This window comes from Oncorhynchus gorbuscha, linkage group LG04 (genome assembly GCF_021184085.1).
Source record: "Oncorhynchus gorbuscha isolate QuinsamMale2020 ecotype Even-year linkage group LG04, OgorEven_v1.0, whole genome shotgun sequence".
In the NCBI taxonomy this organism is placed as follows: domain Eukaryota; kingdom Metazoa; phylum Chordata; class Actinopteri; order Salmoniformes; family Salmonidae; genus Oncorhynchus; species Oncorhynchus gorbuscha.
In genome coordinates this window covers 23,470,782-23,493,361 of record NC_060176.1, presented here as the reverse complement: position 1 = coordinate 23,493,361, position 22,580 = coordinate 23,470,782, and the positions used below count along the sequence as shown (strand labels likewise).

General features: G+C 43.8%; 1 protein-coding gene across 1 annotated transcript in view; it reads right to left on the bottom strand.

Moving 5' to 3' along the window:
* LOC124033858 (T-cell immunomodulatory protein-like) overlaps nucleotides 1-22,580 on the bottom strand; it is a 129,145-nt gene that overhangs the window by 53,876 nt on the left and 52,689 nt on the right. Inside the window, exon 10 of the mRNA XM_046346229.1 lies at nucleotides 8,160-8,332. Within this exon, the coding sequence (XP_046202185.1) occupies nucleotides 8,160-8,332 (173 nt within the window). The remainder of the gene's footprint in view (nucleotides 1-8,159; nucleotides 8,333-22,580) is intronic.

Sequence of the window (22,580 nt, the reverse complement as noted above, 5' to 3'; positions counted from 1 at the left end):
ATTGACATTTCGGAAAATGGAATTATATGAATTAAGGAACAGCAACAAATGGTGGTAAGCGACGGGCTAAACATAGAGGTACTTCGGGGACGCTAGCCAAAGAGCGCAGCATTTGGCTGAATCAGAAAGCCAAGCTGAGTATTGTAGCAATTTCTTGAAAGAGGAAAAAGGTCCACGGACCATGGACACAGGGATGGTTGCAGTTGGCTGAAATGGAACAGATGGCCGGATGCTCTCCAGGGGGGACACAGTCACAGGACGGACACAGTAACTAATTTGGTTCCTGGTTTCTGGATACATTAAGAAAAGCAGATTAGATGTGCCAAGAGTGGTGGCGGGTTGGTCGTTGGTATTGCAATCCGTGTGTCTCATCAGACCCTTGCCCTGGGGAAGGTCACAGGTCAACATGGCAGCTGCTGCTTTTCAAGTATCAATCTCCTGTAACCCGGTGGATGCAATGGCATGCTTCACTGTTGATTGTGTTCATATGGCTCTTTGATGCACACAACACACTGATCTGAGGGAATCCCAGCAACATCTAATATTAAAGTGACACATGCTGAGACCGACCGCAATGCTCCTTTGTTTTTAATCTAATCTGAAAATACTGTGCTATACAGTGATATGTGCTCAAGATAATTCCATAGCATTGATGAGCACCAAGCCCAGGCATCGTCTATTCGTGCTCTAGTTTGGGAGAGTGGTTGTGTGTCATCTTTACAGTAAAGAAGGTGTATACACTAGCATGGCAGGTGGCCGAGTTACATTATGGCATAGTTTTTGGGGACGTACAGTAGGAGGGACAAACCATTGAATTCAGTTACAATAAGCCAGAATAAATTGACTTTGACTTGAAAAGGTTAGGGGAGAATGATGTAGGCCATAAGCCCTTGTCAACCCCCCTACCCTTGTTCAAACATCTTCACCATAAATCAACATGTCACGCCACCCCTCGTCCCACTCCAACCATTGTGCCCAAGAGCCCAAACCATTAACGCAGAACGTTAATTAATTTTCAAACTAAACGGGTGGAGCACGCCGGCTATTATCTCCGGGCTGAGCTGTGGCGGTCCAGTCGATGATGTTTCTCTCATGGCGGGGAGCGACTTTGATCTGCAAAGCGGGGAGAATGGAAGAGGGGGAAAGAAAGAAAAACCCCAATGTTCCTCACTGTGAGCGAGGAATCTGGCAAACCCTCTCGCAAACTCATTGCCATCCTGTATAGATGGTGTCAAGGGTGCAAGTGAGGAGAGAAAGACACTGGGTAAAATGAATAAGAACACAATGAAAGCAGAAAGAGCGAGAGACATTGCCCCTGACTGAGTTTCTCCAGTCTAAGAACAGTCGGTGAGAGGGAGAGAGTGAGTCACAAGCTTAGCCTTCAGCCCAGACAAACCGGTAGCGACTCCCGGACAGAGATTGAGTTCAGACTGCAGGTGAACCAGTCTGAAAGGCCTGGGGCCAGTGACACAGACAGCCCTCTCAGTTCTCTCAGCCCAAGCTACAGATTGAGTTCTGAGTGCACCTCACCTGGACGGAACCCCCTGCTGCGTCCCCTGAATGTCTCTCAGCTCCCAAAACACCATTCACAGCTGCCGAGAAGAGGAGTAAGGGGTGAAATGGGGACACAACAGCTGTCTCCTTCTCCTGAGATATTATTCCTTTTAGAAATAAGTGTCGGACTCTGCTGCTCTCCCACTGAGAAAGACTGTCATTAGAAGTCTTATCCAAAAATGAGCTGCTGGTAATACATTGCCACGTTAGTGAATAATAGACATTTTAAATCAATTGGCTGACTTATAAACAAGTTACTAAAACAGATAGAAAATGTGTACCAATGGATTATAAAACAGTAGAAGGCTGGAAAGGAGAGAGTAAGACTTCAAACTGTATATATATGAGTGTGCTTAAAGTGCATTGAAAGGGCTCTGGGGTGATGTACAGTCGTGGCCAAAAGTTTTGAGAATGACACAAATATTAATTGCCACAAAGTTTGCTGCTTCAGTGTCTTTAGATATTTTTGTCAGATGTTTTTTGGAATACTGAAGTATAATTACAAGCATTTCATAAGTGTCAAAGGCTTTTATTGACAATTACATGAAGTTGATGCAAAGAGTCAATATTTGCAGTGTTGACCCTTCTTTTTCAAGAGCTCTGCAATCCGCCCTGGCATGCTGTCAATTAACTTCTGGACCACATCCTGACTAATGGCAGCCCATTCTTGCATAATCCATGCTTGGAGTTGGTCAGAATTTGTGGGTTGTTTGTTTGTTGACCCGCCTCTTGAGGATTGACCACAAGTTCTCAATGGGATTAAGGTCTGGGGATTTTCCTGACCATGGACCCAAAATATCGATGTTTTGTTCCTCGAGCCACTTAGTTATCACTTTTGCCTTATGGCAAGGTGCTCCATCATGCTGGAAAAGGCATTGTTCGTCACCAAACTGTTCCTGGATGGTTGGGAGAAGTTGCTCACGGAGGATGTGTTGGTACTATTCTTTATTCATGGCTGTGTTCTTTAGCAAAATTGTGAGTGAGCCTACTCCCTTGGCTGAGAAGCAACCCCACACATGAATGGTCTCAGGATGCTTTACAGTTGACATGACACAGGACTGATGGTAGCGCTCACCTTATCATCTCCAGACAAGCTTTTTTCCAGATGCCCCAAACAATCGGAAAGGGGATTCAGAGAAAATTACTTTACCCCAGTCCTCAGCAGTCCAATCCCTGTACCTTTTGCAGAATATCAGTCTGTCCCTGATGTTTTTCCTGGAGAGAAGTGGCTTCTTTGCTGCCCTTCTTGACACCAGGCCATCCTCCAAAAGTCTTTGCCTCACTGTGCGTGCAGATGCACTCACACCTGCCTGCTGCTATTCCTGAGCAAGCTCTGTACTGGTGGTGCCCAGATCCCGAAGCCGAATCAACTTTAGGAGACAGTCCTGGCGCTTTCTGGACTTTCTTGGGCGCCCTGAAGCCTTCGTCACAACAATTGAACCGCTCTCCTTGAAGTTATTGATGATCCCTTTTTGTGCAAAGCAATGATGAAGGCAAGTGTTTCCTTGCAGGTAACCAGGGTTGACAGAGGAAGAACAATGATTCCAAGCACCACCCTCCTTTTGAAGCTTCCAGTCTGTTATTCGAATTCAATCAGCATGACAGAGTGATCTCCAGCCTTGTCCTCGTCAACACACAAACACACGTGTTAACGAGAGAATCACTGACATGTCAGCTGGTCCTTTTGTGGCAGGGCTGAAATACAGTGGAAATGTTTTTTGAGGATTCAGTTCATTTGAATGGCAAATAGGGACTTTGCAATTAATTGCAATTAATCTGATCACTCTTCATAACATCCTTGAGTATATGCAAATTGCCATCATACAAACGGAGGCAGCAGACTTCGTGAACTGTAATATTTGTGTCATTCTCAAAACTTTTGGCCACGACTGTAGACTAATGCCCGATTCGATTAGAGCACCATGCTCTTCCCTACTTTGTTGGTTGAAAACTGTTTAAAGGAGGATACAAGAGTGCAAAACACTTCAATAACTTAAGAATGGAAAATACACCTGGCTTACATTCAGATTGCTCGACTGCTTCTGCTCTCAGACCACTGGATTTGTGTGTTTCTCCAGGACGCTCTATGATAAAAAGTATGAAGGTGTTTTAACTGGTGCTTATTCTTCAGCCAAAGGACAGCTGAAAGGGGCTCATTACACTGTCCATCCATAGATCTTAGCATCCCCACCACTCCATTCGAACATATTGATTACTGTCTGTCTGCAACAGCCTCTGAACGCCCAGAGTTATTATGTGCTTGTCAGCTGCTAAATTGGTAAAATGGGTGAAAGCTTCTCTTCTGTTGGTGTCTGTACAGGAAAAGTAGGGCTACATTAGTGTGTTTGTCGAGTGTTGCAATGAAGCACTCATCTTGCTTGGTTCATACAAGAACAAACTAAATGTGTGTCCATCTATGAAGACAGGGAAACAATGTAGGAGACAATCTTTTGAAAGTAGATTCTTATTCCCATCACTGGAAACTCCGCCCAAAATCCTCCGACAGTTCCCCCGGAGAACATGTTATGTCCAGGTCAGAGCATGTGCTGCAGGAGAACAGCCCCTAGACGTACACACGTACACACGCACACACACACACACACACACACACACACACACACACACACACACACACACACACACACACACACACACACACACACACACACACACACACACACACACACACACACACACACACACACACACACACACACACACACACACACACACACACAATAAGGGCAGACCATCCACTCTTTCTCCTCCTGACCAAGCCGTCACATGTGTGCTGATGCTCTGGGGAGAAACATCACCGGAGTCACCATGCTGTCATACAGACAGTCACAGTCCCACTAAGTAAACCACTGAAACACTAGAGCACTACTCCATCCTCAGAGAGGTATAGAATCCATGCTGTTTGCTTTGAAGAGGTGTGTGAGATATACACAACATACACTGAGTGTACAAAACGTTAAGAACACCCTCCTAATATTGAGTTTGCACCCCCTTTTGCACTCAGAACAGCCTCAGTTCATTGGGACATGGACCTTATAAGGTGTCAAATGCGTTCCACAGGGATGGACCATGTTGACTCCAATGCTTCCCACAGCTGTGTTAATAAAGCTGGCTCGATGGAATTATTGATACACACAGGAATCTGTTGTGTTTGAACCCAACAGCAATTCTTGACACAAACTGGTGCGCCTGGCAGTATTGCCATGCCCCATTCAAAGGCACTTAAATCTTTTGGCTTACCCACTCACCCTCGGAATAGCACACATGCACAATCCATGTCTCAAAACTTAAAAAGCCTTCTTTAACCTGTCTCCCCCCCTTCAGTTACACTGATTGAAGTGGATTTAACAAGTGGCATCAATAAGGGATTCTAGTTTTCACCTGGTTAGTCTGTCAGGGGTGTCAAACTCATTCCACGGCGGTCAGAGTGTCTGCAGGTTTTAGTTTTTTCCTTTCAATTACGACCTAAACATCCAGGTGAGGGGAGTTCCTTACTAATCAGTGACCTTAATGAGACAATCAAGGGTGGAAAGAAAACCCACAGATACTCGGCCCTCGGTGGAATGAGTTTGACACGTGGTCTATGTCATGAAAAGAGCAGGTGTTCCTAATGTTTTGTACACTCAGTGTATGAGATCAGAGAAGATCCAACACCATGATAATCAATTTGATAGGTTTGGAGTGAGTGGGATTGAGAGAATGCTGGAGACAGTCACAGCAGGGGGGAATAGAAGACAATGGGTGTGTGTGTGTGCTTGGAAACAGAGGGTGAGAGAGTGAGTGACTGTGTGCAGCCAGCAGAGCAGAAACCTCCATCTGGGAGAAGTGTGATGAAGTAATCAAGTGCATATTGTATGATGCAGAGAGGCACCACTCCATACTGCGAGCCCAAAGAGGAGGTACCCAAAATGCCATATCTCTCAACTCCCATTGAACCTGACACAAAAAAACACTGAATAAAAAAAACCTGTGTCCCTATAGTATGACAAACCATGTTATACTGAACAAAAATATAAAACGCAACATGTAATGTGTTGGTCTCATGTTTCATGAGCTGAAATATAAGATCCTGCTGAGTGCAGGAATGCCCACAAGAGCCGTTGCCAGAGAATTGAATGTTCTTTTCTCTACCGTAAGCTGCCTCCAACGTCGTTTTAGAGAATTTGGCAGTACGTCTAACCGGCCTCACAACCAACACTATGTGTATGGCGTCGTGTGGGCGAGTGGTTTGCTGATGTCAACATTGTGAACAAGTGAACAGAGTGGCAGTGGGGTTATGTAATGGGCAGGCATAAGCTACAGACAATGAACACAATTGCATTTTACTGATGGCAATTTGAATGCAGATAGATACCGTGACGAGATCCTAAAGCCCGTTGATGTGCCATTCATCCGACGCCGTCGCCTCATGTTTCAGCATGATAATGCACGGCCCATGTCGCAAGAATCTGCACACAATTACTGGAAGCTGAACAGTTCTATCCGTGGCCTGCATACTCACCAGATATGTCACCAATTGAGCATGTTTGGGATGGTCTGGACAGCGTGTTCCAGTTCCTGCCAATATCCAGCAATTTGCACAGCCATTGAAGACCAGTGGGACAACATTACACAGGCCACAATCAACAGTCTGATCAACTCTATGTGAAGGAGATGTGTCGCGCTGCATGAGGCAAATAAATGGTGGTCACACCAGATACTGACTGGTTTTCTGATCCACAACTATTTTCTAAGGTATCTGTGACCAACAGATGCATATCTGTATTGCCAGTCATGTGAAATCCATAGATAAGGGGTAATTTATTTATTTCAATTAACTGATTTCCTTTATATGAACTGTAAATCAGTCAAATCTTTCAAATTGTTGAATGTTGCATTTCTATTTTTGTTCAGTATATTTTTTACCTCTAAACGAATGAATCAACAATGAATCTTCAACTGCTAAGGGCCTGAAACGCATATTCTTCGACCTCCTTGATCCCATTGACACCTCCTCAGACGAGTCAATAAAAGCCTGAGGCTGATGGCTCTGGCATAGAGTGTTGCTCATTAAATTAAAACATGATTATACTATTTGAAAAGGTCAAATGTCAATCTCTTTGGCAGGAAATAGGCTGGAGACTGCCGTGCTTAAACACTGTGCTGTGACGCATCAAATGACCCCCCGAGCAGCTATTAGCATTCATCACAGCCAGTCTGCAGAGACGAGAACGGTGCAACGTTTTGCCCTATTCCTCGTTACACAGGCGCTTGTTTGTTTTTGACTTCCAGTGCCCAACACGACACATTGCTCGTTTTCCCAGGAACACAAGGCTTTTTGGGCTCAGTGAATGGTTTTCACTGCCCATCTTAAAATTAAAATACACATTCATTCTGTAAAGATAGGAAGTGCGTGGGCAGGCAGGATTTTTTTATCCAAAACCCAGCTATAAATAACAAGCGAATGTGAGAGAAAGAATAGGAGTGGGAGGCACATTAAACTGGCCAAACATTTGGTAAGCAGAGTCTGTTCGAGCACAGAGTACACTCAACTGCAGACAATTACAAACTAACTAAAAGATGTATGAAAATGTAGGCTAGATCTACGAAATGTCGCAATTACAGGCCATGCCCGGGTCTTAGGATGAAACTGGACCATCTGTTTTGATGGTGTTTACACTACACACCATAAACATGGTCTATAATTATTGACAGGAGAATCATTATCAATCACCACAGCCATCTTCTGTCCATGTTCCCGATCTGGTTTTAAACAAATCACCCTGGATTGGTCATGTATGATGGTTGGGTCAGAGCTTAATATGTGATTAACTTCCATGGCTTGAAGACGAGGACTTGGTGTGATAGAATGGACTTCCCAGGATGAGGATGGCCCAAAGAGAAGGAGTTAAGCTGCCGGAGAGATTCGACTGACCCTCCGCCAGAAACCGAGGCTCACATGTACGTGTGTGTATGTGTATGCTTCACGCACAAGCGTGTGTACATAAAGCGTTACAAATGTCCCGGAAATGCTCCACGTCTTCTTAACTATGTCAGTCTTAACATTGTCTATTATGAAGTCGCATAGATGGAACAAAACAATCAGCATGAACATAGGCCTAGCTTTGGCCCTGTCCTGACTGATATCTTATCTCAATCTACGGGCTGCTGATAATCTACACATCCTCTTCCTGCTGTCTGTCCTCTCTGACCGTGCCACCTTATCCCAAGGTCAGGAGTGTTTTAAAGACTGCTGCTAACATTGGCTCTTATCGGTCATGTCCCCATGCTGAAGTGTGACCTGTGGCTTTCACTTCATCACTGAAAACTCATCCATCTAATCTATTTATATCGAAAGCCATTCAAGGTTAGAATTACATGTTTTATATGGATATTGACACATAATATTGGCCTTCAACGTACAAATCACACTTCATGCAAACTAATCTAATCCAAAATGCATTGCGGGTCAGTGAACACAAAATAGATCATTGAAAGTCATGGCGATTACCAATGAATTCTTCTCGAACAGAGCCTAATCTGACCCAGCATGAGACCTCTCCCCTAATCCCCATTACATTTTTCCTATGGGTCAGTGTGCCACTCACCTCCCACTGGTATTGCGCAGGATGACCAGGGCGTCAGGGAAGCCATCCATGTTGTAGTCTCCCAGGTGCAGGGTGATGGGGTTGTGGAGCTCCCCAGCAGGAGGGGTGGTCTGGGGGGGCACAAAGCCCCAGAGAGTCTCCCTCCTCTGGAAATCAGTCAGGACTGGCACCCACTGCAACAGGAGAGAAAACAACGAAGCTGGTTCAGCTCATTGATGATACAGTATACTACACCGAAATGAGACTCGGAGCGAAAAGAATATGAAACAACATGGACTATTATTAACTGCTGGTGTATTTAGCAGAAATGACATCGGGGTGTTAGCGGGTTCAGAAGGGTTGATGAATTACCGCCATTAATGCTACAAGTCTAAAGTTAGAAATAAGTGCCAGGGCAGAGGGAATTTCTTCCTTCCTGTTCACAGCAATAAAACAGTCATTTCCCATCAGACCATATTTTGTATTTGAAAAGAGCTGCAGAAATTAGATATATCCCTGTGAAACCCACTATGACTGTGTGGCCTATCCTTGACCTCCCCTGATTATACAGTACTATGATAAATATTGCAGTGAAAGAGACTATATATTGATAAAGATACTCGACCCCTGCCCTCCCCTGCAAAGCTCTAACAACACATATTCCACCCTTGACAGCTCAACTGAGTAGTCAATAAACCCCGGGGACGTCTCTCTCTGACAGTGACTGATGTTCATCATAATAGAATGTGAATGTACAAAGAAATCATACTAACTACTGTGGGTAAATTCATTATATTCACAAAAATGTATGCACTCACTACTGTACGTCGCCAAGGATAAGAGCGCCTGCTAAATATATATATATTTTTTAAAGCGTCATATTTAATTAGTCATTTAACACTATAACGAATAGTGAATAAAAATCCAAGTACGATTCCTTAATAGTGATGCATCCAATGATAAAAATTGCCAGTCTCACAGAGCGACATCCTCAGATACCATCATTAGTAACCGTTACTGAATAGACGGATGTGAATACGAGAAGTACACAAAGAGCTTTAAAGGAGAGGGGAGCGGAGATAGGAGCTATTCTTCATGCAGCTGAACGCCTCTCTGTTTTCCTCTCGTCTCCACAAGGCCCACCTATTATTGGAAGCACTGGGAATGCTGTGAGTTTAAATATTCATGATGTTAAAAACAGGAAAAAAACAGGTGCATCTCTGCACATTATATCCGGCCGGGAGGTACGGCCATGAAGTTGGCGGCAATGTCTGCTAATATGGCTGTTCTCCCTCTCTGAATACATGAACACAGGCAACGTATTTACAGACAGAGAAAACGAGCAGCAAGAGTGGAGAGAGTTGAGGCCATAAGAAAGTCTCTCATGAGGAAAGCGTATAGTCTCGTGTGAGTATTTACAGGGGATAGACCTCAGTGCTGGACGGCTGGTGCTCCTTTGATGAATCAGTACCACGTAGGCTCTGATGTACAACCCTGTTGACGTGGTTCCGCTACATGATAGGGCAGGGGAAGACGGCGTGATATGTACAGTTTGGCTGCACCGGCAGGGAATGTGTTAGGGATGAGGGCGCGTGGGAAAGGTAAGTGTTTTTGTCTGGACAGTGTGGGTGAGGGTACTGGGGGTGAAATAGCATCTCCATCTTAGGGCTCTTGGCCAGAAAGCCATTCAAACAATCCCACCCAGGTGATTGAAGTCCCACTGAGCCGAGCTCAGAACCATGGCTTTATCGGGCCTGGGCGGGGAGTTAAGTGATGCGTCATTGGCTGCAGAGGTCGATTGGCCTCCTACCTTTCAAGGGGACTGCCGACAATGATAATTCACATTATTTAAAGTTATATGTGAAAGGTTATGGGTGTTTGGAAGAAAGACAGGCGGTTACTGAGCTTAAATTACGACTTCCTTTGAGTGAGATTAACTGGTAATAATGACCGGTCATTACGAAGTTTAATGATCATTCATCATATGTGTGATGAATACTGACTGGTTTTAACGAGGGTTTGATGATTGGCTATGATTATCTAAATACAGGAATAGTTATAACTGGAACGGCTATGTAAATACAGTTGAAGTCGGAAGTTTACATACACTTAGGCTGGACTCATTAAAACTTGTTTTTCAACGACCACAAAATTCTTGTGAACAAACTATAGTTTTGGCAAGTCGGTTAGGACATCTACTTTGTGCATGACACAAGTAATTTTTCCAACAATTGCTTACAGACAGATTATTTCACTTATAATTCACTGTATCACAATATCAGTGGTTCAGAAGTTTACATACACTAAATTGACTGTGCCTTTAAACAGCTTGGAAAGTTCCAGAAAATGATGTCATGACTTTAGAAGCTTCTGATAGGCTAATTGACATCATTTGAGTCAATTGGAGGTGCACCTGTGGATGTATTTCAAGGCCTACCTTCAAACTCGGTGCCTCTGCTTGACATCATGGGAAAATCAAAATAAATCAGACAAAATTGTAGACCTCCACAAGTCTGGTTAATCCTTGGGAGCAATTTCCAAACACCTGAAGGTACCACGTTCATCTGTACAAACAATTGTACGCAAGTATAAACACCATGGGACCACACAGCCCGTCATACAACTCAGGAAAGAGACGCGTTCAGTCTCCTAGAGATGAACATAGTTTGGTGCGAAAAGTGCAAATTAATCCCAGAACAACAGCAAAGGACCTTGTGAAGATGCTGGAGGAAACAGGTACAAAAGTATCTATTTCCATAGTAAAACGAGCCCTATATCGACATAACCTGAACGGCCGCTCAGCAAGGAAGAAGCCACTGCTCCAAAACCGACATAAAAAAGCCAGACTACAGTTTGCATCTGCACATAGGGACAAAGATAGTACTTTTTGGAGATATGTCCTCTGGTCTGATGAAACAAAAATGGAACTGTTTGGCCATAATGACCATCGTTCTGTTTGGAGGAAAAAGGGGGAGGCTTGCGAGCCGAAGAACACCATCCCAATCGTGAAGCACGGGGGTGGCAGCATCATGTTGTGGATGTGGCAGCATCATGTTGTGGGGGTGCTTCGCTGCAGGAGGGACTGTTGCACTTCACAAAATAGATGGCATCACGAGGAAGGGAAATGATGTGGTATATTGAAGCAACATCTCAAGACATCAGTCAGGAAGTGAAAGCTTGGTCGCAAATGGGTCTTCCAAATGGACAATGATCGCAAGCATACTTCCAAAGTTGTGGACAATAGCTTAAGGACAACACAGTCAAGGTTTTGGAGTGGCCATCACAAAGCCCTGACCTCAATCCTATAGAAAATATGTGGGCAGAACTGAAAAAGCGTGTGCGAGCAAGGAGACCTACAAACCTGATTCAGTTACACCAGCTTTGTCAGGAGGAATGGGACAAAATTCACCCAACTTATTGTGGGAAGCTTGTGGAAGGCTACCCGAAACATTTGACCTAAGTTAAATCATTTTAAAGGCAATTCTACCAATTACTAATTGAGTGTATGTAAACTTCTCACCCCCTGGGAATGTGATGAAGGAAATAAAAGCTGAAATAAATCTCTACTATTATTCTGAAATTTCACATTCTTAAAAAGAAGTGGTGATCCCAAGTGACCTAAGGCAGGGAATTTTTACTAGGATTAAATGTCAGGAATTGTGAAAAACTGAGTTTAAATGTATTTGGCTAAGGTGTATGTAAATTTCCGACTTCAACTGTACGTCCCAATGATTTGTTTTTGTCAGGTTACATAGAACCTGGGAAATGAAACAATGGCGTATTTAAGCTAATTAGTACTGTGTACAGTAACAAACACTACACCGCTAAATTAAACTGCTGAGCCCACGCATGCACACCCAGTCTCTCACTTCTATAAGTGCTCTGAAAACACAACAAATTTTAGAGCTTAACTGCCACTTAGAACCAAACAAACAAAAACTATGCTAATGGAAACTTGGGATGAAGCTCACCTTGGACACAGCAGTGCACAGACAACCTTGCATCACTCAAGTGTTCCACAAAATGGATTACGCTGGGTCACTGTTAAGTGGATCCTCAACAGTTGAGTCTGATAATAAAAAGAGGAACTTCTCTGCATCTTGGCTCGGAGTGCTGCTTCAAACATCAGCTCTACTTACAGCTGGTCTACATTGGGGAGCAGAAGTCTATCATCAGCATTGTGCTGACTGCACCTCAGCCACGCTCAAGGTACTAAACGATATCATAACCGCCATCGATAAAAGACAGTACTGTGCAGCTGTCTTCATCGACCTGGCCAAGGCTTTCGACTCTGTCAATCACCATATTCTTATCGGCAGACTCAGTAGCCTCGGTTTTGCTAATGACTGCCTTGCCTGGTTCACCAACTACTTTGCAGACAGAGTTCAGTGTGTCAAATCGGAGGGCATGTTGTCCGGTCCTCTGGCAGTCTCTATGGGGTGCAAAGGGTTCAATTCTCGGGCCGACTCTTTTCTCTGTATATATCAATGATGTTGTTCTTGCTGCGGGCGATTCCCTGATCCACCTCTACGCAGACGACACCATTCTGTATACTTCCGGCCCTTCCTTGGACACTGTGCTATCTAACCTCCAAACAAGCTTCAATGCCATACAACACACCTTCCGTGGCCTCCAACTGCTCTTAAACGTTAGTAAAACAAAATGTTGGCTTTTCAACCGTTCGCTGCCTGCACCCACATGCCCGACTAGCATCACCACCCTGGATGGTTCCGACCTAGAATATGTGGACATCTATAAGTACCTAGGTGTCTGGCTAGACTGTAAACTATCCTTCCAGACTCATATCAAACATCTCCAATCTAAAATCAAATCTAGAGTTGGCTTTCTATTCCGCAACAAAGCCTCCTTCACTCACGCTGCCAAACTTACCCTAGTAAAACTGACTATCCTACCGATCCTCGACTTCAGCAATGTCATCTACAAAATAGCTTCCAATAGTCTACTCAGCAAACTGGAAGCAGTTTATCACAGTGCCATCCGTTTTATTACTAAAGCACCTTATACCACCCACCACTGCGACCTGTATTCTCTAGTTGGCTGGCCCTCGCTACATATTCGTCGCCAGACCCACTGGCTCCAGGTCATCTACAAGTCCATGCTAGGTAAAGCTCCGGCTTATCTCAGTTCACTGGTCACGATGGCAACACCCACCCGTAGCACGCGCTCCAGCAGGTGTATCTCACTGATCATCCCTAAAGCCAACACCTCATTTGGCCGCCTTTCTTTCCAGTTCTCTGCTGCCTGTGACTGGAACGAATTGCAAAAATCGCTTAAGTTGGAGACTTTTATCTCCTTCACCAACTTCAAACATCTGCTATCTGAGCAGCTAACCGATCGCTGCAGCTGTACATAGTCTATTGGTAAATAGCCCACCCAATTTACCTACCTCATCCTGTTTATATTTATTTACTTTTATGCTCTTTTGCACACCAGTATCTCTACCTGTATATGACCATCTAATCATTTATCACTCCAGTGTTAATCTGCAAAATTGTAATTATTCGCCCACCTCCTCATGCCTTTTGCACACAATGTATATACACCCTCTTTTTTTTCTACTGTGTTATTGACTTGTGAATTGTTTACTCCATGTGTAACTCTGTGTTGTCTGTTCACACTGCTATACTTTATCTTGGCCAGGTCGCAGTTGTAAATGAGAACGTGTTCTCAACTAGCCTACCTGGTTAAATAAAGGTGAAATAAATAAAAAATGAACTTGGTTCATTAGACCTCAACGCTTTCTACTGTACATGCAAATGATCCCCATTGATTAATATAATTATGAGAGGGGTGATGGAGAAGGAAATACAGAGAGAGAGAGAACAAGCAATAGAGAGAGTGAGAGAGAAGAGTACGTTGACTAAAGGGATTTCAGACGCTTTTTCAATGGAAGACATCCAGACAAAGTTTATAAATAAACGTAAGGAGCTGCCAGGCAGCCTGGGTACCAGCCAGTCAGAAGTTCTGTGAGGCAGTGGGTGACTCTTGGAGCTGAACAAACCCAAAGCATCCCTACCAGGCTGGCAGCCAGCATACCAGACTAACATACTTTCCTGCACAACAATCCCAATAGATTGGTAAAGATGTATACAACAAATCATATTCTAGGCCAGTGGCTTGAGTCCTGCTTTCTGTTTCCTTTCTAATGCCATTTTGAGAGAGAGAGAGAGCGAGAGAGAGAGAGAGAGAGAGAGAGAGAGAGAGCGAGAGAAAGAGAGAGAGAAAGAGAAAGAGAGAGAGAGAGAGAGAGAGAGAAAGAGAGAGAAAGAGAGAGAGAAAGAGAGAGAAGAGAGAGAGAGAGAGAGAGAAAGAGAGAGAAAGAGAGAAAAGAGAGAGAAATAGAAAGAGAGAGAAATAGAAAGAGAGAGAAATAGAAAGAGAGAGAAAGAGAAAGAGAGAGAAAGAGAAAGAGAGAGAAAGAGAAAGAGAGAGAGAGAGAGAGAGAAGAGAGAGAGAGAGAGAGAAAGAGAGAGAAAGAGAGAGAAAGAGAAAGAGAAAGAGAGAGAAAGAGAGAAAGAGAGAAAGAGAGAGAAGGAGAGAGAGAAAGAGAGAGAGAAAGAGAGAGAGAAAGAGAGAAAGAGAGAAAGAGAGAGAAGGAGAGAGAGAAAGAGAGAGAGAAAGAGAAAGAGAGAGAAAGAGACAGCACAATTAGACCCAACCAAATAATGAGAAAACAAAAAGATAATTACTTAACACATTGGAAAGAATTAACAAAAAAACAGCAAACTAGAATGCTATTTGGCCCTACACAGAGAGTACACAGCGGCAGAATACCTGACCACTGTGACTGACCCAAAATTAAGGAAAGCTTTGACTATGTACAGACTCAGTGAGCATGCTATTGAGAAAGGCCGCCGTAGGCAGACATGGCTCTCAAGAGAAGACAGGCTATGTGCTCACTGCCCACAAAATGAGGTGGAAACTGAGCTGCACTTCCTAACCTCCTGCCCAAAGTATGACCATATTAGAGATATTATTAGAGATACATATTTCCCCCAGATCACACAGATCCACAAAGAATTCGAAAACAAATCCAATTTTGAAAAACTCCCATATCTACTGGGTGAAATTCCACAGTGTGCCATCACAGCAGCAAGATTTGTGACCTGTTGCCACGAGAAAAGGGCAACCAGTGAAGAACAAACACCATTGTAAATACAACCCATATTTATGCTTATTTATTTTATCTTGTGTCCTTTAGCTATTTGTACATTGTATATATATATATATATATATAATATGACATTTGTAATGTCTTTACTGTTTTGAAACTTCTGTATGTGTAATGTTTACTGTTCATTTTTGTTGTTTTTCACCTTATATATTCACTTTGTATGTTGTCTACCTCACTTGCTTTGGCAATGTTAACACGTTTCCCATGCCAATAAAGCCCTTGAATTGAATTGAATTGAGAGAGAGAGAGAGAGAGAGAGAGAGAGAGAGAGAAAGAGAGAGTTGGGGAAGAGAGGGATAGAGAGAAGGAGGGGAAGTGAGGGATAGAGAGAAGGAGGGGAAGAGAGGATGTGTTCAGAATACCAACAGGAGGACTGGCTGAGCCTCCCAGTGGCAAGGCAGTCTGCTGAGCTGAAGCCTGCTGGAACTGCTCCAGAGCTGCCTGTAGAGGCGTGATTGACTGGGGGAAACAGGGAGGGTTGGAGGTGCTGGATTTGACAGGAGAAGTGCGGCCATTGTCCTAGTGTCTTTACAGAGAGCTCTCTCTGCTACTCTGCCGTAGGTCTGATCCCTCCTAGAAGAGAAAGTAGATTTATGCTGCATGTTGGAGGGAAGGGAGGGGCAGTGGGATAGCAGTGGCTGAGTGGAGTGCTCCTCTGATGGATGGAGACAATCATCCTTCATTACCCCTGCTGGATCATGGCTCCATCTCCATTCCCGTGAGTCAGTCTCTAGGCCCTCCACTTCCAGTCAGACTCCATTTCAGTGTCTCATGTTTGTACATAGACACACAGAGGAGCTTGTGCCGAGTTTTACACTGTGTGTCCATCTTTCAGTTGGAGAGGGATTCATGTTCTCTTACTCAGACAGGTACCCACAAGCTAACATGGATATAAAAAGACATGATCTGGTCTTCAAGGTACAGACCACTGCTTCGCATCAGGCCCATTTAAGAGGGCACATCACATGCTGTCGTCTGTACCGTGACTGACAGAGGAGCAGAGGAGAGATTTGGCAGTGGAGATGAGAAATTGTACATTTCTGCTGCAGATGTTTGGAGGGGAGAGATCTAGGTCCGGTTTGAGCCGATGGGATGTTCTAAAAACACACACACACAAGGTATTCTCCCTGCGTCTCCCGATCCTCACCGCTCCTGATTGGGTTAATCAGCCTGAGCAGAACGCAGAGATTAATCAAGCGGGAACCAGAAAAGGCGAGGCAATCAGTGTCATCCTAGACAACCAGCCTCTCAGTAATTAACTGACTCTTGTCAGGGAATTACCATTTACTTAAAATATATTGCTGCTATTATTATTATTATTATTATTATTATTATTATGTTTCCTGGTCATTAGGAGCAACACTCCAACCATGCATTTACCCTTTTTGTGTCACTCAAGCAAAAAGATTGTAATGTCCCCACAAACAGATACTTTACCCATATACAGCATTAACAGTAGTTTGGGATGTGTAGAATTAATTTACTAAAATCAGCAAATATTGCACATATCAGGAAGTGACTATCACAACAATGACTCAAAAGGGTGTCACTGTGTTTTTTATAAACATCAGGACAACTAGACATCCTCAATCTAGGCTAACACCCGAAGAGGAGCAAGAGACAGACGCCACCTTACAGCAGATGTGGGCAAAGTAAACGTTGCAAAGTAAAATAGGAGACGCAACACATCGAATGCATGTTGATGGCATAGGTATTATTATATTACAGCAGGTGCAGCGTGTGGAAGAGGGAGATCATGCATGAGGCGATTACCCAGGTAATACGAGTGGTGGAGTCAGCAAGGCCTGCATTAGTAGACTCATAAGGTCACAAAACCTTGAGATCATTTGAACGTCAGGCAGAGAAGCAAAGCAAATTTGAATAATGAGGTGAGCATGAAGCCTAACATGCAATCCCACGTTATCGTTTAAATGAAGTTGTTAAAACACTACTTCTTGATATGTGTGTAATCATTCAGAGAGGTGACCCATTTTCCCATTTTTACATAGAGTGCCCTAAACATTTCCCTTAAATTCTGAAATTCATTGGATCAAAAGGTCAATGGATTTAACATATATCATTGGAAGAGGTGACAGTGCAGGGCCCAAAATAGACGATGATCTTATTCAATCGGGAAAACTATGACGGTGTTTTCTCCTCCAAGGTAATTCTCAACATTTCGATGGTGAGAGAGGGAAGCGGCAGGCATACAAATGTCATTTTATCAATCCCAGAGAAATCTCAGCATACAACGCAGCACAGACACAGCGGTCTCGTCAACGCATTGTTTACTAAAGCTACAGTGTTAGCAGGTTCCCTCCTATCGATTCGACCACCGCGGCAGCGACGGTTCATTAGGCCAAGAAATTAAAATGTCAGAAGCCGCGGGGAACGGCAGACGAGGTGCCATTATATCCATAGAGAACACAGACGTCGCCGTGGACATGAAAAAAACATCTAATGAACTCCCTGCTTTATGAGCCGCAAAAGAAAAACTATATCGCTCACCACATCATCATTGCAAAGCCATTCCAGTTCATTCACAAGACTGCATCTAGCGAGCAGCTGTTTTGTTCTTTCAATTCCCATGGAGATCAGACTATTATTATGATTCATACCACAGTATTGTCGAATACTCATTTCTGATTGGTTAAAAGGGAATTTTAGAGTTCACATTAAAACCAGATATTTGGGAGAGTTGGAAAAGACACATGTGAAGTAGTTCCAACAATAAGCACTTTTTTTTGCAGTTCTAAAGCACTGCACCATGCTGACAGTACTTGCTACCATGTTACAGAAAGTCAAATCAACAACGACACAAACCGAAATTGGATACATTCTAAACACAGGTCAAACGAGGACAAATGTACCTAGCTAACTAGGATTCATTTGTTTTTGCAGAGACATATTGTTTGCAGCATCTGATGACCTAACATGGTGAGTACGGTACATCAATGAGTACGGTTACATGCACACAATAATGCTAATATTGTGGATAATCAGATTAATGCAAAAGTTTGAATAAAACGTTTACTTGCTTTGCAAGAAGAACAATTTCCCAAATAATCATGTTTAACGTTACATGGACACATCTGAAATCACGCTACCCGATGGCACTCTGATAAACGCAGACAATTGCCAATCAAAATAAACGCTCTACCACAGTGACCATGTTTGTGAGGTCGGACATATAACATTTGAATGTGGAAACTACTTCTAAGAAGTATACATTCAGTTGATCCGAACTCACGTCACTCGCGCTAAAGAGGGAGGGTCCCTAGGCTGATAGCACATGCGCAGATCAAATACACCACTGGAACGCAGAATAAGGTCTTTGCATGTGCTAATCATTTGAAAGATTCCTCAGAAAGTCGGCGTCTGCTTACTTCGAGTTTGACTTTAGGCCGATTCAGATAAGAGTACGGTGTTTATATGACTATTGTATAATCTGCCTACTGCCATAAAACAATTGTAAATATCGAATTATTACTGTGCATGTAAATGTCCTCAATGCCGCGGTCATCACGCAAGTGGCACTATGCTGTCAAATCCTCCCACGTTTCTACAGTGAACAAAAATATAAATACAAAATGTTGTGTTGGTCTGAGCTGGAATAAAAATGTAAAAAACAGATATTTTCCATATGCACAAAAATATTATTTTGTTATTACTTTGCCTTCCCAGCATTTTGCAGTGTTGCTGATTTTCTGCACAACTTTGTTTACATTTCTGTTAGTGAGCATTTCTCCTTTGTCATGATAATCCCTGCTGAACAGTATTTCTGTCTGCAATAAAGCCCTTTTGTGGGGGGTAAACTCATTCTGATTGGCTGGGCCTGGCTCCCCAGTGGATGGGCCTATGCCCTCCCAGGCCCACCCATGGTTGTGCCCCTGCCCAGTCATGTGAAATCCATAGATTAGGGACTAATTAATTTATTTCAATTGACTGATATCCTTATATGTACTGTAACTCAGTAAAATCTTTGAAATAGTTGCGTTTATATTTTTGTTCAGTATAGTTTGACCAGCTGTTTTCAGCAACTGTCATTGTTGAATTCGGTTATAATGGCAGATTTGCTAGCAACAAACGATTTAGCTAGCGTTTAGCCTAGTGTTTCATTTGCAACGTGATCTCTACTGTAATGAACAGTCCTGAGAAGAGAGCAACCTTTCGGTGCCAGGTGAAATCGCGAATCATCAGCTCATTGTTATGGATGTATCCAAATAAATGCCACTGGAAAACAGTTGAATCAAATGCTAATACTGCTATTCTGTTATCCTGGCTGCACTGTTTGACGTGCCTGTGTTACCTATAGTTGCCTAGCTAGCAAGCAAGGGATAAGAACGTTGCCAGCTATCATGGCAACCGAATAAACGAACGACTGGGTCACGTCTCTGGCAACCAGGTTTGTTGGGATGATAAAAGTTGAATGTACTTATCAAAATATAAACGAAAACATGTCATTTTTATACCAGTAAATGTGTGCTTCAGTATTATTTTCTTTGGAATATGTGGTACTGTATAAACGGGGGAAACGCCTCCGCTCTGCACACTACCTTGGAAAAATTAACTCCACGGAAGGACTCTGCTATCCGGTCGTCCATTAATACCAAGGTAATGTCCAGAACGTCGGCGTTTAGCCCTTACTTAATTAAATGATATATGTAATCTAGGATGGATTTATGTATATCGCACTTCACATGTTTCTCCTGATAGATTTGAGGCCAAGATAAAATGCCTTCTTACACAAATGTGAAAAAAAGTTCAAACATAGGGGAAATGCACGAGGTGCTGATGAGTGAGGAAGAGAGCAAGAGCAAAGAAAAGAGAAAGAGAGAGAGGGTGTATTTCATTGTCCTGTGATGAATAAAGACACATTGAACAGGTGTCCCTGAGACCAAAAGAGAGCGAGAGTGGGGAGGCAGAGCTGATGACAAAGCTGGTGACAGACTACACCCACATGTCAGCATGTCACAAAGACAGAGGGTATCTGTGGATGGCACCTGGTGCTACCGTGCCCTGTGTCCGGCTGTCTCAGACTGATGGCCTGACTCGTTCACAGTGGAAACTTGGCAGTGTATATTAAATCGTCGGGGTGCAGATAATGGCCATGTCGTGTTCCACTCTCCTATGCATCAGGTGACGGGGGCTTGGCTGAGATTCAACTCAACTGTCTGTTCCCACTCACGCCCTTAGTCTTCAGATGATTGACTGGCCATCCAAATGGATCAAGAAGACGCAGGCTACCTAACACCCCCCCCCCCCCCACACGGCTCAATTTACTCTTCTATTCAGGACAGTGGCCCCATGCTGTAATGGTGCTAGCAGCACAGCAGAATGCTGAGAAGGCAAAGTAATAACAAATCAGGCAGCAGGAACATAAATATTATTTATCTTCCTCCCAAAAATAAATACAAAGAAACAATCCCACCAGCTCCAGATACTGTCAAACCTCGGGACAAATTGTTGGTTATGCAGTACATGAAAATGAAATGAATAACAGTGTGGTGCCGGGAGAAGGAAGGGAGGTGGAGATATACGGGCCAACCCATGTATCCACCCTTCTCTGCATTGGAATTCCTTGCACATACCTTGGCGCTTACTCATGCCCCCTCAGACAATCCGCCGTTCCCCTCTCCATGTTTTATGGATGGGCTTTCCTCCCGGCACGCCGATTAAGGGACAATCAAATCCTAGGCCGCCTCCCGGCCCACGGATCCCAGTCTCTGGAGGAATGTCTGGATATAGGCTCCATTAAAATTTCTGTAACCTGTCAGAGCGGGGACACCGACTCCTCCCCCGACCACGGACACAGAGGCCTGGGTGAAATTAAACCTACACTCACAAGAGAGATACTAATACTTCATGGATATGGGGTGGATTGGTATAGGTCTGCATGGATATGGTAGGTAGATGTATGGGGTTCCACCTATAGGAGAAAATAGCCTATCCCTTCTCATGCAGCAATTCAATGAGACCCAGTGGGCTATGTTCATATTCAGAGGGCGTGTACACATGCAGTGTGAGTGAATATAATGAATAGCCTCTGTAAACAATCTAATGAGTGTGAAGCTACATGTTTACGCTGTCAATGAGCAGCGGATTAGCGTGATGGAAATAACACACCGCAAGATCAACTGGTCTCAATCAGTGTGTGTGCGGGGGGGGGCATGTTCCTGCACACAATGACACGTGCCCATCTGTACAGAAGCATACACACCTGCAGGAACATACCGGAACACGTACCGACTAAGACAAAGATCCCAGACACTGATAGAACAGAGCATCTCCTCCTACCAAGCTTCTAATCCAATCATGTCTCGTGGCTTGCGGTCAGTGGGAGCTACACAGGCTAGCTGAGAGAAAATGAGCAGGGACTCAGTGGTGCTCCCCACCCCACTGGGCTCAGTCCATGAGAGAGAGACAAAAAGAAGAATAGAAGAATAGGTGGAGGGAGATGAGAGAAAAGATGGAGAGCAACAAATTATATGTAGAAAGCGGAGAAGATGATGAGAGAGTGAGTAAAAAAGGTTGAAGTGGCTAGCTAGAGGATAGCTAGTGGCTAGCTAGAGGATAGCTAGAGGATAGCTAGTGGCTAGCTAGAGGATAGCTAGAGGATAGCTAGAGGATAGCTAGAGGATAGCTAGAGGATAGCTAGTGGCTAGCTAGAGGATAGCTAGAGGATAGCTAGTGGCTAGCTAGAGGATAGCTAGAGGATAGCTAGTGGATAGCTAGTGGAATCAACTACGGAAAACTTTTCCGACTCCTCATCTCTGACGGTAAAGAACTGAACAGTATGACAACCAAACAAAAGACAACATATGTTCAGCCGTCTTTCTCATTTCCTTCTCCCTCAGTCTTCTCCTCTCCCTCAGTCTCCCCCTGCTCAAATCACAATTGTCTGTGACAGGCATACAAAAGCAGACGTTTGTGGGGGGAAAATAGGAAAGCAGTGCTGACTTATCTTCTCTGCAAGACCCTCATTAGTCTCGGAGTGGCTATGAACTCATTTTCTCTATTGTAGTCCTGCCACTTATGGGTGTGTGCTGTCGATCTCCTGGATGAGGAGAGTAATTATGAGGGAGAGTGGTTCTGAGACTAAGTGACGGGAGTCAGAGAGAGGTGGTGCAGGTATTGGCTGTGTCACTCAGCAGCTCTCGTAAAGGAAACCTGGTGTTTACAGCACGACCAAGAGGCTCATGCCTGGGAGAGAAAGAAAAAAACGGACACTCAAAATGGCAACCTGT